Raw genomic sequence first — 23132 nt, 5'->3', positions numbered from 1 at the left:
CCCCCAGCTGGAGTTGAATACATAGTCCTGGTGGTACTGGCACCATGCCGCAGCTCTTGAGCTATGCAGGACCTCTGTCCTTCTGATAAAAGGAATTCTGTTGGATCTGAACCTGCTAGATGAACAACTGACTTTTCCTGTCAACTCCTGCTGGTAATACAATACATGCAATACAATACTATTTAAGCCTTTGCAGATTCTGCCCTGTTGTGTCTGAATGGGATTGAACCCCTGCCATTTTACCCATCTCAATTTATCGCACCAAACCTATCAGTTCTACTTATTTTTGTGCTGCTTTGTTTGTGAATACAGAGTCAGCAGCAGTGCAGGTCTCTGATTCAGTGAACCCTCTAAGGAATGCACATTTAAAGCATTTTTCTTGATTAATTATCAAGAAAACATTACAAAAATGAGCAGCAGTTGCTCCTGCTTTGCTCGTCATTTAACACATTTCTACACAATGTTCAAAAGTTTAAACCCTTCTGTATAGCTTGCATGTTTTTATCATACATAAATGAAATGAGACTAAAACATGGAGGCAAGTCCAACTCATTTTATATCAGTGAAAAACCTTCAAATACCAACATCAGGTAGAAAAATAAAATGAGATGCCCCATTCTCCTTTCAAGTTAGATACATGGGCATATCTGCAGGCTTTTACTGTAACAGCTTGTTTAAGATCAGTTAAGAGTTAAAGAAAAAAAATGCATCCGCTTCATGTGCTTTGATAAAAAGCTTCAGGCAATAACGCTGGAGTGAACTCACACTTCCAGCACGTCATCAAGGTCAACATACCATTCTCATACAGTTTCCTGCCATATAAAAACACTGCGCCCACAGCATGGGCTCTGATAAGCTATGACAGATCTGGCGACCTTTAAGCATAGTGTTTAGTTGCTAAAAACATGCACACGTGCAAACCTATACTCGGCATATTCTTAAGTTTTAAAATGAATAACAGCAATAAACTGATTACTGATTAATCATTAACATCCCTTGCTCCTTTCATCCGTTATTTAAATTTAGTCTACGGATATAAATTTAATCTAAAAAAATCACCCATAAATCTTATGTTCAAGATGGGAAATTATTGTATGTATTGAGTAAGAAATAAAGTGCAACGCATCCACAACTTCCTCAAAGTACACAGCGTGTGACATTTGCCTTTTTTCATTTTTGCTTGCCTGTAAGAGTGCTTTTAACACTGACGTTTATTACTAATGTCTAAGCTGATGTACCAACAGCACTTTTTCTAGTTTTTTAAATTTGTAATTTCCAAGAAATAGGGGCATTAGAGGAAAAGAGGAAACAAAAGGTAAACACCTTGAATTCTGCATTCATCTTGTTTCATTAGTTAAAAAAGTGCATCATTTCAAAGCACTTTGAACATTTGGCTTTTTCGTAGTGATGACAGTAATTATGATATTTAAAGAAAGAAATGTAATGAATTCAAGCTGTGACTATTTGATATTAATCACGATGTTCCATTATGTTTATGGCTTGTAATAGGAAGAGAAGGGGTGTGTCATCCTGTGCATCATGACACAGCTAGGCTTTGACGGCAGGCCTCCACAAGGTCTACCCTTTTTTAAATTCCCTTTGACTGAATTCTGTTCATCCGTTTCTATTGCATCTGTTTCACTGGACAGAGGGAGGGTGCAGGCTGCAGTCAGTAGGCTCCATTGTAGAGAGACAATCTGTTGATGGCTGAATTTCACCTGTAGGGATCATGGCTCTGTTCCCGCTCCACCCTTTTTCTCCTTTTACAGTGCATCCTTCTCCTCTTCTCCCCTCTGTCCTCCTCAGTTCTCCAGCCAAGACCCTCTAATAATGTGCTTTTGCCAGCAAAAAAACTGCAAAGCATTTGGCAGTTCACTACTGATACTTTGTCTCTTGTAACCTCTTGTGGTGATTTGTGCAAAGCGTGGCAGTTAAAGGTGAAACTAAACATGTCGGAAACGTGTTCAGCACTCAAAGTAACACCTGTCAGTGGTGTACAGTCAGTGTGCTCGTAAGGAGATTTCACCTTTAATCTTCCAGCATCCATTGTCTGTAGCACATTGTTAATCCTGCTTTGATAACATCCTATACTACATGTCATTTATTATTATTTTTTGAATCATTGTCCCCTTGAAATGATGATCCCTACAGCTGAAAAAGTCAGTTGAAGCAACACCAGATCAAAAACATACAAAATATTTTTGTTTTGCTTCACTGTTAAGCAGAAATTAATACAGGGCATAACCTGTGGTTGGTCTTGCTGTTCCTTGTGGCACACCAGTTAAAGAGATCTAATTTAGGCTGACTTTAGACTTTATCCAATATTTTAGTGTTGGGAAATTGAGTCGCATGGTTTAGGGTTGGGTATTGATTAGGGGTCGACACATTATCAGGCTGGACAATTATTGATTATTTGGCATTTTGCAGATTATCTGTATCGGCATTTTATTTTAATGATCACCAGTAAAATTAATTAAAAAGTGAAAAGAAAGTGTCAGCATAGGAGGATTTTTTTATTGTAAAACCTCAGGGATTTTTATGTATTCATTTTTTAAAATATTCACTTGACTTAAAAAAAAAAGTTGCAGGGAACTTGCTGTGTTTAATGTTGAACATTTCAATTTTGATTAAACATTTTCTAAAGGCATTTAAACAAAGTTCTGTGTTGGAGTTTGGTATATTCCAAATCCTGAATGTTGACGGAAAGATTTTCTTTTTTTTTTTTTTTTTTTAAATGCAAATTGGTTCCAAATATTGGTCATTGGTCTCATTAGCTTCTAATAATCGGCATTGGACCTGAAAAAAACGCTATTGGTCAACCCTCAGTATCAATGAGACTTAATTGGTCTTGATTAGGCTTGTTGATTCTTAATCTCATGAAGTGACTGTTTAGACTCTTGGCATGCTGTCTGAGTAATGAAAGAAACCAAACTGTTATGGTGAAAACCACCTTTTATTTTCACCAGATTTTAGCCTGCTATAAAAAAAAAATCACCTGTCATAAATGAAAAGATATTCTGTGATAAACTTTTAGCAATAAAAATGAGATAAGTATTGATATCATAATATAATCCCAATTAACTTGTTTTTATTTTATTTGGGCATAGTTTTCTTGCATATCGTGATAAAAAAAATAATCAAAATATGTTGATTGTGGTAAATGTGGAAAGTTGTTGCATCTTATACAGTCATTTTGTTTTGCGTCACAGTGATCTTTTTAAAATTCACATTCATAATACAAACTTATCTACAAGAAATATATGTTTGTACATATTTTATTGACCCGAAGTACCTTCCTGGATAATGTCAAAGACCAATTCTTGATGCCCAACCCTACATATTGTCTGCAGTCCAAATACAAGAACATTTAACAAAGACCTTGTTATGTCTTGGAGACCATTAGACTTACCCTTGCAGTAATCGGAGCCAAAGCTGGTTAATGGATTGTTGTATTTTTCTTTGTCTTTTGCTGTCTGGTGTGATGCTGGGAGAAACAGCAGGACTTCTGCAGTGTTCCAGCTTAATGCTGCTTGTAGAGATTTAAAAAAACAAACTACAAGAGAATGTTTTGCATTACACAAAATCTGCATGAGAGATGTGGCTCAGTCCAATCCAATTTAGACTGCAAGTTATTACAGGCTGGTTCACTTCATACTGTTTTTGGTTAACATATAAATTCTGCAATGTTGAGTGGTATCATAACAGCTTTATCCTAATGCTTCTCCTCCTTGCATGTTACAGTACTATGCTCTTCAGATTCTGGAAACGGTTATCAAAACAAGATGGAAGATTCTTCCCAGGAATCAGTGTGAAGGTAAAAGCCGGATTTGTGGTACAATCGACAAAGTGTTTTAAGTCTGTCAATGTTAGTGGCTTTTTAAATGTTGTGATGTGCGGTTGCCAAGTTGAAGAGTGTTCCCCCACTAAGCATGCTGGTTTGTTTTCTGCTCGACTGGCTCACACTGGCCGCTGTAAGCAAGGTTGGATTCTGCACTGTAGCAGTTGTTTTAGAGAGGAAGCAGCCAAAATACCCGAGCACTGATTTTGAAAGCTTTTGTGAAGGAGCAGTTGAAAGGGAAAAGAGGAACTCAAGTTATTACTGTGCTTGCTAATTTTGCTTTAAAGTGTTAAAGCCCCCGTTATAGGTTTTTTTGTAACAGTATCTGTCATATTTCTCTGATGGTATGTGTTTTTGCTTGACAGACATTCCCAGTGTTTCTAGCAGCCCATGCATCTTATCGTACCTGTATTGACATCAATTAATCCTTGCCACAGTGTCTTTTAAATGACTACTAGGACTTGCCAAAGTCAGAAATGTTGAAATCTTACACATGGGGGCTTTAATTAGACATCTTGGGAAACAATCCATATTTCATTAAAAATTGTCATGAATGGGAAGTTGTTTATAAGATAAATTCTTCTTAAACATGTGCAGACTTTAAAGGAGCTGTATGCGACATTCAGAGCATGTCTCATGGATATGACAGACAGATGCATGGATTCTATGACTGAGTCTTAGCCATCATTGCTTTCACATACAGTAGCTCTCAACATGAAGGTGGCTGCGCCGACAGCTATTAGCTGATACTGCTGTCAACAGCAACGGTGCTGACAAAGCTAACCATGTTAACATGGGGAGAAACCAGAGGGTGGGCGTTATGTTTCTCAGACAAGGCCACTCTGACATCATGGTTTGGCACAGCGTTATACCACTGTATGAGCACATTGCAAAGGGGCGTTAATTAGCACACCATTAGGATGCACATAAAGGTACTGACATGCACTGATATCAGGCCTTGAAGGATGCCACTCTGCTCAAAATAGACAGGACACTTTGAGCTGCAAACAAGTTCAATTATGAATCAGCTATGAATTTTTGATCCATTACATTTTTTTTCCATGAGCAAAAAAAGATATTTAAAAATTTGTGATGGCATCACAATATAAAGTCTAAGCCTAGTGGGAAGTGGCGGGTTGGGCCAGCAAGAGAAACCCAATTGCCAATATCCAGTGGGCCGTATAGTGCAAAAGTAAAGCAAAAGCTAGAAACTTTTTTGCCTTAGCGCAGCAATTCCATTAGACTGAAATGGGGACATCTTGGGGGGTCGGTATCTAGTTATTATTATTCATCTATTACTAACTTACAGCCAGACCAGTTTCCACAACAAAAAACAGAGAAGCTCAGATTACAACACACACACACAGATATAGCGTGATCTAATTCTTTGGTTAGGACGCCGTTACTCCACTATATCTTTACATAACAGATAATGGTTTACTGCTATATTCATGCTCTAATGTCGTATATTGCACCATTAATTGTTGCCATATTGCCAATTCTACTTCAAATGATCTCTACATGTTCCTGTTTTTTTAGATGCCAAACTGAGAGTTATTGTCCCTGATTACCACATAATGCTTAAAATTCTTTTTGAATCAGATTTTTTTAAGAATCTAAAAACAGAGTGGGATGAACATTGTCTAAGATAAGTTTAGATGGCACAAAACGAAATGAAATTAATTTAATGATAATGTGCAAATCAGTTGATTCTGCCTTCTTCCATTCTTCTCTAATTTTGCTCAAAATTCATTTTTTCCATTGACCTAAGACTTCCCTGCTTCTGACCGTAGATGCCTGAATTTTGTTCAAGTGGCTAATCCAGTGCAGGGCGACCGGCAAGTATGTCTTTTCCCCCTTGTGTCAGAGTATTGCCTTGTTTTCGGCTCCGCTCACTGCACCCCAGCACATCATTTTCAGAGTACAGATACAGCTTAGTAACATGCGAGGGAGCTGAAAACACTTTTTTTTGAAGATGCTCTGCTCACATTGACAATCTTGGCTGTCTACAGAATACCTGGGGAATGGTAACTTCCACTGAACTGACCAAAACTTAGACCCTATAGAAGTTCAGTGGCAGTTTCACCCCACATCCATGTTTTTAATCAACTGGTTTGGCAAGAGTACGTAAATAAAGAACTTTTTTTAACATTAGGTACAAATATACTGGGATAAAATTGTCTAGATTCAGCTAGTTCTGAGCCCGCAGAATGTGTTGAGTAACATGCTCCAGGCATTTCGTCATGTCTGGATGTGTTTCCATTTCCACGTTTTATTGGTGCCTGCTAACAGTGTCCTTCTGATATCTTTGTGTGTTTGCCAGGTATAAAAAAGTATGTTGTTGGTCTCATTATCAAGACTTCATCAGATGCATCAAATGTGGAGGTGAGTGAAAACTGAATTCAAAACAAAACCTAACCGTTTTGGTAATTGTATGGGTGAATTAGCATAACGACCTAACAATAACTAAGAATGAGAAAAATAATAAGAATTATGAAAAGATAAATCCTAAAATAATGGGAAAATTATTGGGAAAAATGGAATATATAATAAAAATATTGAAATTAATTTAAAAAAAAGAGAGAGGTAAAAATAGAAATATGTGGCATTGGTTAATTTTTGAGCTCAGTTCCAAAGTTGATTCTGAAAAAAAACCTAGCAAAAATGTACACATGGACAAATAACTGTTATTCTCCATAATAATAAAAAAAATCGGTAACACTTATCTTTACCGTCTTAAGTTTTCCTTACCACAACCAGGGCTACATTAATTCAGTCAACACCTGACGCATGAAGGCCGTTTTTACCGATCTGAGTGAAGATCTGAGTGAATCTCATTATGTTTTGTGTTCATGTTACATGAGGACAGCCATGAGTAATGTTGGTAACCATAGTGCTGCGTCGTCCAGACCAAAGACAGTGACATCAGCTGCTTTTGAAAGTGTTTTCAGCCAGCTTGACCTCTCAAACAACCAGAAGGTTGAGATGTTAAGATTGTGTTTAACCTACGATAGCACCTTTTTCTGCTGTCCTCTGGAGATCGCAGCATTTTGACTATTACCTATTGTAAACATACGTTTGTGTGATTGCTCTGTCACTCACATGAGAGAGGCAGCAAGTGTACAAACACAGCCGTCTGATGTGATTTAGTTTGAAAATGAAGTACATTGACATTCAAATCCACCAATCCACTAATGCTTACAGCTACTTCTGAAAAAGTCACTTTTGCTGGCTCTCACTCTGCTGTATAATCCAACTGTATGATCATGACATGCGAAGGAGGGAGCAACGCTGCTTATGGGTGTGTGAAGTTGCCTATACCGTTATACTACAGGTATAAATTATAATCGAATCTATTTTTTCCTTTTTAACAGAAGCATTATTGTTACTGTGAATGAAAATTAGCACTAAAAACATTTAAGACTAAATATATTTTATTTTTATGACAGTATGAAAAAAAGAACGTGAAACGGAAACAAAATGAAACTTTAAATGTATCTGGAAAACCAAACAAATTAATATCAGAATTAAGCAGGTCTGATGAAGGTACAGTACAAATACAACATTGTGCTGTTGCTAGTTTAATCAAACCACAGTCCAACTGTTATTCCACCACTGGGCTTTTAGTATTTAATAAGTAACTTCATGCTGAGAAGGCATAACACTTTAAACCCAACTGGCCAGACTTGTCCCAGGTTATTTAGATTATTGAACCAACTAAGTTGATTGGACTGCTTTAAACTGTAATTTGAATTCTGAAATGAAATTTCACATTCAGGTGCAGGGATTTTTTAACTGGTCAGTTATCCAAAATGACTTCATTTCATTCAGCTTGGAAAAAGATAGTTTGCTGCAGTGTAATAGATGGTATTATCCGAGTGTAAATGCATCACTTAGTTTACTGAAGGCTATAATTTTAGGATACATTTGAAGTTTGTTTTCAAATTAAAATAAGGATGCACAAGGACTTATAAATAAAATAAGTCCTTGGGCGTCTTTTACAAACACAAACGACTTTACACTTTTGTAATAAAAAGGTAACATTATGTATTTACTTTGATTCTTCCAAAAACATGAAACATCATAAATCAAATGTTGAGCTTTTAGTTATCTTGTTGTCAACTTGTACCTGTAATTATCTCACTGTTTGATTTGCAACCTCTAACTCTTCATTTATTTTTTGTTATATTACATTTCAATATGTTCCAAATTAATTTTTTATTGCTGTGATGAAATGACAGAAGGCCTGTGTTCTGAAACTGAGACGGTATGACTAACATTAGTTCATCCCTTGTTTATTTTCACCGTTTAGAAAGAGAAGGTGTACATTGGGAAGCTGAACATGATCCTTGTTCAGGTAAGCCTTCAATACTAACAACAAGTCAAAGAGACTTAGAGCTACTTTTAGATCCTTATGTTAGCTGTTTTTGGAGCTCAAAGTTTTTCTCTTCTTCATACTTGCATTTTTTAAAACAATGTGCTTTTGTATTGTTATAGCCCATTTCCCAAATTATATTACATGCCAACAATTTTGCATGTATACATATGGCTTCTAGACTGTGGATAATATAGTGAAGTTTAGAGTGAAAATGTGTTTCTTTTCTGGAAGGGATGCCTCAAGCCATTTTTTATGATCAGTATTGTCTTTATGGCCATTGCCCATCATTGTGGGTATCCCAGCTGTTAGAAACACCTTATCTTGCTCTGTTAAAATAGTGGTGTTCCTCACCCCACAGTGCTGCATGTGAGTGAGCTGTAGCAAAGAAGTGGCAGCAAACAGTTTCAATGAAGTTATCCACATTGACAGTGGTGAGCTCACCAAAGCAGGAAACTCACTTCTAGCAGCTACTCGAATCCTACTCATTGCCTCAGACAATTGAAGCTACTGACGAGTGCTAAGGCACTCAACGACACTGAGTACCCTGTACAAGAGCATAATATACACAACAACATTATGGCTCACTGGCTGCTGTTGGAAATGGTTTGTTCGTGTCTCACAGGCACAGTTACTGAGTGTTTAGGCAGATGGTTTAAAAGTTAAGTCAGATGAATAAAATAATTAATTAGCGTAAAAACATCAAGCTCTCTGTCATTAAGGTAAACTCCCTGGATATCTTGCATGTTTTTAAACTATAGAACAATGTCTCACTGCACAAGGTCCCAAGACTATTTGGTCCCCAAAAGTCATTATGTTAGTGCGGAGATCGGGAAATTGGCTTGTAAATATTATGCCTGACACAAGTGGAACAACTTGCAAAAGCTCTTAAAATTAGATGCGCTAATCCCCCTTAATCAATTTAAATCTCTCCCGACTGACATAGAGTGCACTGAATGCATGTGTTTTCTTTGATTGGTGTCCCATGTGTTGATGTTTTGGTCTTTTTGTTGATGCAGTGGCTTTTGTGTGTTTTTGCTTGTAATCAGCACTTTAGCATCAGCCACATTTCTCATGTTTTGTCGATGTGTGCTATAGTGTGTTCTGTTGTTTATATATGGAATGTAATTAGGGTGTCCTTGTAAAAGAGGGCTTGCTCTATATGGCCTTTCCTGTTTAAATACAGGTTAAATACAAAAATTGAAATAAAAAATTTGAAAGTTGAGGTAAAAATATAAAAAATATAAATGTAAATATAAATGTAAAAATATATTCCTAATCCTAAAATATAGCAGGATCAAGGACAAATTTAATTTCATTTTCTAAACTTTGTTTAAAAAATGACTAATAAATTTACCTTCTACCCTCTAAAGGAATACTTCACCTGCAAAATTTCAACTTATATACCAGTAACTCACCATGTTAGCTTTTATCTGTGAGGGAAACTTTGTTTTTCTTGCATACTTCCACAGTGAATGAAGAATCCAAAAAAGGCAAACATTCTTCATGAACTGAGGTAAAAAGGGGCCATTCAACAACAGCAAAACTATATCAAAATATAACAAACTCTTACACAATTCGTGCAGTATATTCCAAGTCTCATACATGCTCAGGCTCGCTTAGGGTGCACAAGGTGTATTTGGAAATTATTTATATTGTTGTATTTTAGTGAAAATGCATGGATTTGGGAAGTACTGAGCAAACCGCTGGTTAAATGACACTTGGATAAAACCGCATAAGTAGTATGAGAGTTTGTAAACAGATGTTTTGATGCAGTTTTGCTGTTGTGAAACATGGTCCTTGTTAACTTCAATTCATGAAAATTTATTTTTGCCTTTTTTGGATTCTCTGTTCACTGTAGAGGCATGCAAGAAAAACACAAATTCAAGGTAATACGCAGTAAGTAACGGATAAATCAATGATAATTTTGCAGGCAAAGTATTCCTTAAATGTCACTGCTTGGTGTGGATTGTAGATTGTGGCTTTTCTGTAGCTAAAATGAGGGTGCATGTGCCAAGGAATGCAGTGATTAAGTGAGTAAAAAATATATACTCATTATATAAACATACACTACCTCTAAATGTTAGACAGTTTAGCGCATCTGTATGCATCAGCATGGTACACTTCATATAAAAAAGAGATGGATATGCTGATAGTTTGTTTTAAATAGACTTTTTTAGAATAACAATGTGTGTCTGGGCATCTTACTGCTGCCTCAAGGCTCCCCTCAGCCTTTGCAGTGATACTTTTTAACCTGAAGATGTCACTCTTAATTAGTCTACACGACTCTAAACTGTCCAGGTCAGCTGAGTTCATGATTCCTTATTAAAATTAAATATTAATTCTCCTTGAATGTCTCAGACAAAGGCAGCGGATGTGTTTGAAATTGTCTGTGTGGCCTTGTGGATGGAAAGAGGATCTGAAAGCTGAAGCAGAAGTAGTGAATGTGTTTGTATGGAAACATTAGAATTCAAGATGTTTAGTTTTTTTAAGCAGTAAAGAGGATATTAACAGTGACGCACAACGTAAGTACGGAACAACATATTATATAACGAGTGGTGTCAGTGATGATTGCAGCCATACTCCAGGAAAATGCTGAGTCCTGTAAACACCGGGCCGGAGAAATTAGCTGCTCACTGCTGTGTGCCGTCTGATCAACAAATTAGTGCGGACCACTTGAGGACAGAATAGTGACTCACTGAGATGTATATCAGAAATATCTTGAGTCCAACACATTAGAGCACTTGGTGTCCACACTCTTTCACTCTCTCACTTCCTTTTGTATGCAAGCAGGTGTGAGTTTGTGTGTGTGTGTGTGTGTGTGTGTGTGTGTGTGTGTGTGTGTGTGTGTGTGTGTGTGTGTGTGTGTGTGTGTGTTTGTGTGTGTGTGTGTTTTTGTGTGTGTGTGTTTGTGTGTGTGTGTTTGTGTGTGTGTGTGTGTGTGTGATGTATATTCATGTGAAGGAGACAGAGATTGGCTCACTGGCTACACGAGTGACTTTGCATTAATGCCAGTGAGAATGAGTCAGCGCCTGCGTCAGCTGAGCTAACATTGTTTTGGCCTTCAGGGACTGTAGAGCTCCAGATTCCTCACTCATCCTCATGAGGCTGCATTTAAAGTGTTTGTGCACATGTATGTTGTTTTGTAGTAGCGTTGGGGTTTGCTTGTGTCATGTGATTTCATTAACAAACTTCTACACTGGTTTTTGGTTTTACTAGTTTTTGATCACAGGAAGACAGAAACAGGGGCACACGCCTGACTTGAGATTAAAGCAGTTATTTTTAGCAAAGAGTCACAGATTCATCCCCTTAATTTTTTATTTTCAGATCACATGCGGTTCTCAGCGGAAAATGTCACAGTTGAATTTTGTAACAGAGATGTATGCGTGTTCTCCTCTCTCTCTCTCTCTCTCTCTCTCTGTGTGTGTGTGTGTGTGTGTGTGTGTGTGCGTGTGTGTGTGTGTGTGTGTGTGTGTGTGTGTGTGTAGATCCTGAAGCAGGAGTGGCCCAAGCACTGGCCCACATTCATCAGTGACATTGTGGGGGCAAGTCGTACCAGTGAGAGCCTTTGCCAGAACAACATGGTCATTCTCAAGCTGCTCAGCGAAGAGGTCTTTGACTTCTCCAGCGGCCAGATGACCCAGGTCAAAGCCAAGCATCTAAAAGACAGGTCAGCATGCTGCATCTTTATAAACCCCAGGAAGCACAATCCTGTTATTTGTAGAAATTGTCAAGGAGTTTGTTTTGATGACATTGCTGGGAAAAACCTTCAGTGTGTTTAAAGTATCTGAGTGTATTACCAACATTTTATAATTAACTTATTAAAAGCTGGGGCAAGCAGAAATCTGGAAAAAGAAAAAAAAAACCCAGCTGAATCTGAAATTGCACCCCCTTCCTGCAGCTGTATGCACACACTTCATACAGTAACCTAGTGTTTCCAATACATATAGATTTATTTATTATTTCAATGTAGAGCTCTATCTGTTTATCAGACCACAAATGAGACAAGAATTAGCTAGCTTTTACCCCACTTTCCCTCCACCTTGCTCCCCGCTGCTGTGGACTGCTTTACCGGGTAGAAGATCTGACAGCAGCTTGCTAGATGGACTCTCTGTCGGCAGCTGCAGCGGCTCAAATTCAGCCAGTGACCCACCAGCAGCAGTCTTGGGTCTAACCTGTTTAAGGGCAGCAAAAACGTTTGCTGATCTGACGGGGACTTGGAGCTGTCCAGTCCCTCGGAGGTGGGATTTGTGGTGGCTTGATTTAGGTTGCTGCAGCGGCTGACTGGTGGTCCCTCTCTGGAGCTGCTGCCCGCTTTCTTCATGGCAAGGTTGTCTGTGGTGGTTGGGAGAGAAACTAAGAACTGTGATTCGAGGCTCTATTATTAGCTAATATTAGCTATGTAAATGTGAACTTGAAGCCACAGCCGTGAGCCTTTGGCGCTGGCTAGCAGAAGATTAAACTATTAGCAACAGTGTCTCTTCATCTCTGAAACGCTTTGCTTCTTTTTGGGGGGGCAGTTGTTGCCAATGCTGGAATAGCAACTTTCTCTGTAGGATTCTTTTCCACTGAATGAGTCTTTTAACGAAGGGACATGCACGTGCATCTGCATGTGTAGAACAGCCAATAGGATCACCCGCTCTCTGAAATGACCTGTGATTAGTGAATGTCTCCCGTCAGAGGCCTGATTTTCAAGAACATGAAACAGAGCGAACAAGAGATGCAGAAGTCCAGTTTCCTCTCATATCATTACATTTGATATGCTCGAAAATTTATTCTAAATTTTTGCGCAATGACACCAAAATAAAAAAATTGCCTACCCAAGCTTTAACCCACAAGTTATTTCAAAGTCAAAAGACAGATTTTCTGTTGATTATCACATCACAGGCAAACTATTTGTAAATGCTAAGTAAGAAAAATTTAACTTTTAGAACATGGTATAATATGACCTCTGTGTTGTCATTTTAAAAAATGTTTCAGCAGGCAGTTTATCGAATGATGAAATGCTGTACTCGGTATCTCACAGACTTGCAGACAAACTGCTGTTGCTGTGTACTGGATGCTTCTTGTTCTTGACACTTTAATAACCACTCCATTTGACAAGTCAATCAGTGTCGTTGCAAGTACTGTGCAATTGATTTGCAATTTCAGTGTTGCCCTAATTGCAAACAGTTGCGTACTGTATTTTACACACCCTGCCTGTACAGTAGTAATAAACTATTCACTGGGTGTGTTTTGCTGCACAGCATAGGAAACTTTGATATTCGTAAAATTTTTGCTTGTCAAGCTTACTTGGCTGTGAATGATTTTTTCTCATATTCTATAGTTTATTAATATACATTAAATATTAAGCTATCATTCCATCGCTTATGTTTAGCAACAACCTATTTGGTCTCAGATGTTCCCAGAGTGTCTTATGACTGAATGGAAAGCTGTACAAGTTATTATTTGTGATTTCTTGGACTTCAGATTCTCTGTTCCATATGGTTTTAATCTACTAAAAAGCACCAACTTTTGGAGAGTGTAGTAGAGTTTCCCTTTGGTCTGTTTGTCGTTGATATGATCTCATGCAAGTCACCCATAAAGCTGCAACAGTCTCTCACCTGAATATTTCAACCACTACATTTGACTGTGGCTTTGCTCAGCGTTGTTGTAGCCTCAGGTGTGTCATATGAGCTTTACAGGTGCGACTGTAAACTTGGAGCTTTGATTCATCAGTCAAGGGAACATGCTTTTATCCTTTAAAACAGACATTTTTCCCCCAGTGTTTTATTTGAGAGGCAGCCAACTTGACTGAAATAATTGTCCACCCACACTAACATCAGAAAACAATAATACTCTTAAGAGAAGGAAGACTGACCTTCAGGGGAAATATCAGAATCCTCATTTCACACAGAAAAAGTCATAATTAATCAGTGATTGTATAGAAACAAATTGATCACAAGAAATGTCTCAGGATCTGTCAGATGTAGCTCAGCAGACAGCATCTCATCCCATAAATCCCAGCGGTGATGCGTTTTATATAAAATATCAAGGTGAAATCAATTAAGAAGGAGCTTGCAAATGCAGGAATGTCCCTAAAATGTCAAAATGCTTTAGTTGCATACAGTATGTTCCATAATGCCTCTCTTTTTCTTTCAGCATGTGCAATGAATTCTCCCAGATATTCCAGCTTTGCCAGTTTGTAATGGTATGCAGACCCTCATCTCTTACTTTTCAACATTGGTGTACAATCTTTATTCATCTAGGTGTTGACATGCTAGTTTTTGATGTCTCATTGGTTGCACTTTAGGAAAATTCCCAGAACGCCCCCCTGGTTCACGCCACTCTGGAGACCCTCCTACGTTTTCTCAACTGGATTCCTCTGGGGTACATCTTTGAAACCAAACTGATCAGCACATTGGTGTATAAGGTATGTTCACAGATGCATAGGAGGTCACAATGTCGTTTGCAAAACAAATCCTCCCACGTGGATTTGTTAGCAGCAGTGAAGTAAGACATGTACCAAGCAAGCTTGAAAATACTACAGATAACTGCAAGTGTATACACAAATTGTAGCCTGAAATAGTTTTAAACTAAGTGTGTGTTTCAACTGTTTTCAGTTCTTGAACGTGCCCATGTTCCGCAACGTGACACTGAAGTGCCTCACAGAGATTGCCGGTGTGAGTGTGAGTCAGTACGAGGAGCAGTTTGTCACACTCTTCACCCTGACCATGTGTCAACTCAAACAGGTGGGTAAGACAGAGGAGACAATGTGCAGATTCACATTTATTGTTGCAAAGATACAAATTAAGATTTAATCTGGTTTGTGTAGATGCTGCCTCTGAACACCAACATTCGGCTGGCCTACGCCAACGGGAAAGATGACGAGCAGAACTTCATCCAGAACCTCAGTCTGTTCCTCTGTACTTTCCTCAAAGAGCACGGGCAGCTCATTGAGAAGCGGCTCAACCTCAGAGAAACGTTAATGGAGGTGAGAGAGACAGGGACGCAGTCCAGGGCTTTAATGGCTTGTCAAGACAGGCTGCACGGGAGAAAATTGGGGACAAATAATTGCAAAATAAACGAGTAGGAGTAGATAACTGCCTCCATTGTCTAATTGTTCCCTTGCTCGTCTCCTAGGCCCTCCACTATATGCTGCTGGTATCAGAGGTGGAAGAGACTGAGATCTTCAAAATCTGTCTGGAGTATTGGAACCACTTGGCTGCTGAGCTCTACAGAGAGAGTCCCTTCTCAACATCGACGTCCCCTCTGCTCTCTGGCAACCAGCACTTTGACGTGCCACCACGCAGACAGCTCTATCTGCCAGTACTCTCTAAGGTAACACACACAGTCAGTCGTATTGTATTAAACTGCTTTCTTGAAGAATTCACACCCCTGTAGCCTTCATTGGCATCGCCCCCTTTTTTCCACTTGATGACGTATGCATTGATGCAATACGATGCATACTTGGGATGTCAACAGCATGACCAAAAGCTGTCATACTCAACATTAAGTATTTGAGTTGGCTGTTGTAACTGAATTTGTAAAAGCAACATTTACTTCACAGAAACATTTAAGTTAGAGATTGCAGAGCGGTGATGTGTTAAGGGGTGCAGAATTGTTTCAGTAGAGTCTTAGCTCGCAGTCATATTAGAATCAGTTGGCACTGGTGAAGCAACAGGTGGCTGCTAAACTGCTGCCAAAAGATTTGCTACTTAGAACGTTTGTGAAAATCAGCAGCCCGTAAAGCAAAATAACAACAGATATTTTTCTCTTTAGTGTGAATATTTTACCATCAATTGCATGGTGTGTTTATGAAGCCATTAGACTCATTGTATATTATCCTTTTACATGTATCCCTACTCAGGTTACACACTGTGATATACAGTGTGTGTGTGTGTGTGTGTGTGCGCAGTGAAGCTGTTCTTTGACGTGTGTGCTGGCTGACAGGTGTTTATCTCTTGCGACAGGTGCGTCTTCTGATGGTAAGTCGGATGGCCAAGCCAGAGGAGGTGTTAGTGGTGGAGAACGACCAGGGAGAGGTGGTCAGAGAGTTCATGAAGGACACAGATTCCATCAACCTCTACAAGAACATGAGGGAAACCCTGGGTAAGACTTTGTAATAAGAGATCTACCCCCACATCCACTGCTATTATTCTTAGCCGAATTTTCATGGCCACTTGCCTTAAACTGCAGCGCGTAATTGAATGAGGGGCTGTATTCAATTTATAAAATACAGCACTCAGTTGAACAATTGTTTTTGCCCCTAGTACAAACATGAAAGTTGCAGAGCACTTTCATTTTGACAAAATTACGCTTGAAAAGTGACAAATTAGTGCAAAAAACATTCACCAGAACTCAAAATTGTCTGACAGAGGACCCCTTTTTTGTTGAAGTGAAACCTACGCCCTTGCACTCAACATACAGTGTCAGAGTGGTCCCATTGAAACTACAGAATCTGCTATTGCAACACAGCTGCTGGAAACTGTCCAGTACTGTCCACTGCCCTCAATACCAAAGTCCCTAATGTCAAAAAAATGTCCCATTTGTATGACAGCCCATTATCCTAAATTGTGGGATAGCAGGAATCGGCATGTCTTTATAAAAAACTAAAAGCTATTGTTCCAATGGGCTGTTACTCAGCTCTCTCAGAAAAAAGCACACACATAATTATTATGCAGAATGATGTCATAGGGCCCCCCAATTATGGCAAAGGTATAACATGCCCCACTCATTCATCCTCATTATATGACAAAATTCTCATCTATTAGAGATTAACGCCTGCACTGCTTTGTCACTCATTTTTTACTCCCAAATGTCTGTTTCAGAAACGTGATATTTTTAGTTGTTGTTCCAACGTGTGCATGTGTGATGTTACTGGTTGCATGTGAGGCGTCTAACCAGTTAAAACTGATGTCAGATGTAGGTGACTTCAAACATGAATGCAAAGAGTCTCGATAGAAAGATCAGATCTGGTGGGAAAATGGGATTGAGCATTAAGCCTGGTAATGTGAGCGTAACCTTAGAGTGATTGGAAACTTGTAGACCAGCCGTCCATTGAGGCTGTGTCTCCTGGGACAGACTCCAGCCCCCTGTGAACCTGAGCAAGATTAGCCATTAAGAAAATGGATGCTGAGAAAGCTTTTATGATGATACTCTTTGCTATTGGCTGCTTGTAACATTGGCTATCTAAAATAGAATGATTAAAATGATTATACTGCCTCTAGGATCATAGAATGAGAGCTAGAAGGCACCACATGCTGGTAAAATTAGGTTTTGATGTATATATTGATCAGCATCACCACACTGGCAAAACATTTCACTGTCTCTGTTCATTCTTTTTTTTCATGTCCAGATGTGCAACATCTCAGCTCAGAGATGTGCTTTTGGCTTTTAGTCTACGATGAATTGTACACATGCCTATACTTTGCCATCCTGCAGTGTACCTGACTCACTTGGACTATGCGGATACAGAGCGCATAATGACAGAGAAGCTCCACAACCAGGTGAATGGGACAGAGTGGTCCTGGAAGAACCTCAACACATTATGCTGGGCCATCGGATCCATCAGCGGGGCTATGCACGAGGAGGACGAGAAGAGGTTCCTTGTCACTGTCATTAAGGTACAAAAAAAAGCCCTTAACTTGCAGAAAGAGGAACAATATGCTCTGTATTGTAGTTAAAACTTATACAGTGTGTTGAGAATTTTATAAGTTTTAGGTTATATATTCTGCATATCTGTAAAAAGTAAAAAAATGCTGATTTCAGACATGCTCAAATATTATGATTTTTATAATAAGTGAACATTTAAAGCAGCCCTTTTCTAATAATAGATAGTCATTCTCTTCCTGGTCAGGTGGTGGGATTTTTAAAAACAGAATTTTTAAAGCCATTGTACAGAACACTGAACAATGTGTCTTATTTTGAAAAAAACCCTTCCTTTGTCTCAGGATCTGCTGGGTCTGTGCGAGCAGAAAAGAGGAAAGGACAACAAGGCCATCATAGCCTCCAACATCATGTACATTGTCGGCCAGTATCCACGCTTTCTCCGAGCCCACTGGAAGTTCCTCAAAACTGTGGTCAACAAGCTCTTTGAGTTCATGCACGGTGAGGGATGATAAAGTGCACAGCAATGGTTTAAAAATGTTAAATCTATAAATATCATATAAAGAAATTATCTCAGTGTTGATCACCTTCCATGTCTTTCTCCTCATCAGAAACCCATGACGGTGTTCAGGACATGGCCTGTGACACCTTCATCAAGATCGCCCAGAAGTGCCGGCGCCACTTTATCCAGGTGCAGGTGGGAGAGGTGATGCCATTCATCGACGAGATCCTCAACAACATCAACACCATCATCTGTGACCTTCAGCCTCAGCAGGTCAGCTAATACATGCTCGGTGGCATTTTTATTTAATTATTTATTTATTTATTTATTTTGATGTTTTATTTGATTTCACCGAAATAGACTGTTCACTTGACAATTATGCCCACTTTCCTCCACCTTCTAAAGCCCAACGTCCACCCCATGGTGCGAGTAATTAAAGAAAATAATAATAATGTTACATTAATGTATAAGGGATAAAATATATTTGTATATAAAACACATTGAAGAAAAAACATCAATAATGAAAAAGAAGAAAGACTAAAAACTTTTTAAAGATTCACATGATTTGAAATTTTGATCATAAGGTAGTGTGCTATACTACATCACAATTTGCACTGGAGATCAAAACAATAACATACATGAGCACAAACAACAAATGCATTATTATAACACACATTATCAGCCAATAGTACCTCAAGCTACCCTGTGTGCCATAAATTCGAATGTGGTTGCCATATTTAAAAAAAGTCCTTGACTCTTACATCTTATGTTGTAGTAGATTTTATCTCATGGAATGTAGCTTGACTATTCATTTAACCAATGTAATATTGTAGGAGGGTGATCAGATTTCTAGTAGATTGTAATGCACTTCCTTGCTGCGATCAAAGCAAATTTTCATAATTTCTAAATTATCTCTTGTGCAGAGTGCAGGGAGATGCAGTCATTATTTTATAGCACGCTGCTTGAAAGTAATTTCTCTGATTTGTCTGTTTAAGTTTGTATGCTGACAAGTTTTCCTGTTTGCTTCCAGGTGCACACGTTCTACGAGGCAGTAGGTTATATGATCGGAGCTCAGACAGATCAGGCTGTTCAGGAGCACCTGATAGAAAAATACATGCTTCTGCCAAATCAAGTGTGGGACAGCATCATCCAGCAGGCTACCAAGGTAAGAGACAAGTATGATGCCACAATAAAGTTAACCCAATATACCAGTCCAAACATTTATGAGAAGACAAACAAGAACAGTGTGTTCATCTGTCCTGTGCTTCATCGCTCCTCCTGCTGCTCAGAACGTGGACATCCTGAAGGACCCAGAGACTGTGAAACAGCTAGGCAGCATCCTGAAGACCAACGTCAGAGCATGTAAGGCCGTGGGACACCCGTTCGTCATCCAACTGGGACGGATTTACCTCGACATGCTCAACGTCTACAAGTGCCTCAGCGAGAACATTTCCGCTGCCATTCAGACAAATGGTGAGGGATGTCTGTGTGTGTGTGTTTGTGTGTGTTTGTTTGGGATAATACAACTGACTGACAATATGTCTGTAGATTCATCTTATTGTTGTTCACAGCATGATGTTACATGAGTCAACAGGGTCACATGACTAGTTACGCATGTCAGTTAAGGTGTGTGTAGGAACCACCAGAGATGGCAGGATTAGCGCAGGGCAATATGCACAAATATCACAATAATTTTGACAAAAAAACTCTTGATATTATGACAATATTTTAGAGCTGACAATTGGGGCACTCAAATTATTTACATAGTGAGATTTTTTTTTTAAATAAAAACTCACCAGTAATGTGGCTATCATGACTAAGGTAAAGGCAGATCATAGACCAGCTGGAACAGTCTGGTAAATTCAGAGAGTGACACCACTTTACACAAACATGATATGCCACACACTTTTCTCTGCCAATCCAAACCACTCTCTCCGTTGTGGTAGTGTATGAGCAGGTAAGGCATGTGTTTTTGTATCTGCAGGGCTCCATATTGCTGCTATTTTTAGAATTTTTGACCATGTAGCACCAGTGCGACTTGCAAATGAAATGAATTGGAAAGTTGTTAAATTGTTTCAAGCCTACATTGAAGAAATCATCATTTTTAATATTGCTGCAGTAAAGATTTAACTCACTGCTAACATCAAGCTGTTGACTACAAGCTACAAGTTTTCATCAAAACATCCACACTTCTGTCTGTGGTTGAGTCGGGTGCTTAAAAATAGAAGCATCAGTGGTTCCACATTGATTTATTTGATTAGAAATTCTCTATATTGTAACAGAAATACAAAATTATAATAAACTACAGTTACAGTAAAGCTAAACAAAGCAGCTACTGCCATATAAAAAGGTTCAATAAAATTAGTTATAATAAAGTTTCATAACATACTGTTACAATGAAGTTAATTTAGTGTACAGTAGTTTAGAGATTTCAAAAATACTGAGATATATATTTTGTATTGTGATATAGCTGATAAATATTGCAATATTATTTTAAAGCCATTTTGCCCAGCCCTAGCTTTATTACAGTAGTGCTTAATTTAACTTTATTATATGACAATAGCTACTTTTTTTTAACATTATCATAACTACAGTTAATTTAATAATTTAGCCTTTTAGTAGTCTATAGTAGTTTAGAGGAATATCATCATCTAAATATCAAGATAAATATTGTCTATCGCAATACAGCTTAAAAATATTTCAATATAATTTGTAGCCATATTAGCCCTATGCTCTCATATCACAATATCCATTTGTGCAGGACTTGTTTGGGTTGTTGAGCCTGTGTACAGATCTGTGCGTTGCATAGGGTCCCTTCATTGTTGTTTAGGCAGGCAGTCTTTTGTGTAACTCCAGCATGGCTTCGGTGTGTTGTTGCTGGGTTTGAAAAATACAGATGCTTTCAATACCATATGGTAATTTTACCTTTTCAGTTGGCGCTTAAGTTGCACAACGTATTTGTTTTGTTCTAGCCTTTTCTTTTGTATGTGTGTACGCAGTAGCATTTCAGTATTTTGTCATTCAGTAGTGGCATTTATTTGTAGACCTGCAATACTTTTTACTTGCATGCGCTTGTTTTGGTGACTCATCTGTGAGTCTTCTGTGCTTAAATGGGAGGAGAGGTGCCGTATGAGGTCTGTCAGTAATAATCAAGTATCAAGGACTTCTGCACTTGCCTGGCCGCTGACTCAGAGCAGGGAGGAAATGCCGATCCACACAGGAGGAACAAATCCTATTCAAATGCTCAACCGAACCTTTCTGAGGACAGTGTATAGGTCAGCTTGATTATAATCCTTTTTTTTTCTAAAATAAGACACAGCTGACAGTGATTCAGTGCAGCGCAGATGGTTTTTCAATTCAAAGGAAATAATCATTTGATTGTGATTGAAGCCAGACTCCTCACACCTAATAATGAATGAACTTGTAAGGGTGGGCGATAAGGAGAAAATCTTCTATTAAGTGATATGATGTCAGTTGGGATTGTGTTTTCTGGTGTGGAAATACAATTAAGAAACCAATTATAGATAAAGTAACAAGATGGAAATGTCGGGGATGATCCGTTAATTATATACCTGATGACAAATAAGGAAAATGAATCACAATGATACAAAAATTCTGTTATTCTAACATTGGCATACAGCAGACTTTCTCAGTGATTTGTCATTTTAGCTCACTGAACACAGGAGCTGTTGGTCTGCTGCTCACTAAATCACACAAACAAAATCACTGATTGAGGCAGTGGCCGATTAGCAGCTCCTGTGCTCAGAGATGTTAAATCACTGTTTTTCTCTATGGAGTCTGGCTTTTAAGAGAGCGATATACAAGTTTTAGTTCCATGTCTGACAGCAAGGCAAAGTGGTCAAAGTATTCCAAGTGAAGCGTACACTGATGTTGATTTTTTTTTTTCTTTTAGGTGGCTGCAATATGTTTTTGTTGCCGACCCCTTTACAGTAGAACAGTGCTCAGCTTCTTGCAGGGTCACTGCAGCTTGCCTCTCTCAACTGGGGGCGTACCAACTGACATCTACTGTCTGTAGTACACTGTTGATGGATAAGTACCTCATACAGCCCCACTTCAAAAAATCCAAACTATCCCTTTAAAGTGTTCTCTAGAGCAATTTAGCATCTACCAAACTGTAATGTGCAAAAAAACAAGAGAGACCCCGACACAGAGCTGTACCCCTGCAGATCCTTAGCTGCTCACCCAGTCAGCATTTTTCTGATGCAGAGCTCCACAAATGCTCTGTGTGCAAAACTTCTAGATCAAAACAATATATTAGATGTGTGTGGACATTCTCTCGTGTACTAGCTTGAATGTGTCTCGTCTTTGTGTTGCAGGTGAGATGGTGACGAAACAGCCCTTGATCCGGAGTATGAGAACAGTGAAACGAGAGACACTGAAACTGATCTCCGGCTGGGTCAGCCGATCAAACGACCCACAGATGGTGAGAAATCGCTCTGAAAGGCGCATCACTGCTGGGGGAGGAAAACCTAATATTTCTGAAGCTGTCTGGGGGAACAATAGCCTATTTTGAATATTCCTGTCTAAATTCATTTAAAAAATGCAAGGAATGGTTTAAGATGATGTACTTAAGTTTTTTAAAAAAGTTCATGTGGTCCTGAGCAAACACTAGTGTTTTATTTTTACTTTCGTGACCTCAGGAGATACTACACTCTGTAGCAATCAATGAAACGGTTGACAGTAGAAAAGAAGCAGAACTAATCCATCTGGTATTTTTAGATCAAACACACAGATTTTGTTTCCTTGTGGCAGACTTGGACAGTTGCGCCCTCAGCTGTGTTTTTATCTGCATAACAATTAATATTCAT

The 23132-nt window shown here is 38.7% G+C and overlaps 1 protein-coding gene across 2 annotated transcripts in view; it reads left to right on the top strand.

Annotated features, from left to right (window-relative positions):
* The window catches only part of xpo1b (exportin 1 (CRM1 homolog, yeast) b), a 34751-nt gene that overhangs the window by 3580 nt on the left and 8039 nt on the right, over window positions 1-23132 (top strand). For both annotated transcript variants that reach the window (XM_088086307.1, XM_042501961.2), the window contains exons 4-19: window positions 3742-3814; window positions 6162-6223; window positions 8151-8195; window positions 11702-11883; window positions 14355-14403; window positions 14506-14625; window positions 14816-14944; window positions 15028-15186; window positions 15336-15533; window positions 16166-16304; window positions 17637-17818; window positions 18146-18302; window positions 18413-18576; window positions 19334-19468; window positions 19593-19776; window positions 22641-22747. In XM_088086307.1, the coding sequence (XP_087942433.1) occupies window positions 3742-3814; window positions 6162-6223; window positions 8151-8195; window positions 11702-11883; window positions 14355-14403; window positions 14506-14625; window positions 14816-14944; window positions 15028-15186; window positions 15336-15533; window positions 16166-16304; window positions 17637-17818; window positions 18146-18302; window positions 18413-18576; window positions 19334-19468; window positions 19593-19776; window positions 22641-22747 (2085 nt within the window). The remainder of the gene's footprint in view (window positions 1-3741; window positions 3815-6161; window positions 6224-8150; window positions 8196-11701; window positions 11884-14354; window positions 14404-14505; window positions 14626-14815; window positions 14945-15027; window positions 15187-15335; window positions 15534-16165; window positions 16305-17636; window positions 17819-18145; window positions 18303-18412; window positions 18577-19333; window positions 19469-19592; window positions 19777-22640; window positions 22748-23132) is intronic.

This window comes from Plectropomus leopardus, chromosome 13, assembly GCF_026936395.1.
Source record: "Plectropomus leopardus strain MGB_pleo_1.0 chromosome 13, ASM2693639v1, whole genome shotgun sequence".
Classification (NCBI taxonomy): domain Eukaryota; kingdom Metazoa; phylum Chordata; class Actinopteri; order Perciformes; family Serranidae; genus Plectropomus; species Plectropomus leopardus.
This window is presented reverse-complemented; position numbering and strand designations above follow the sequence as displayed.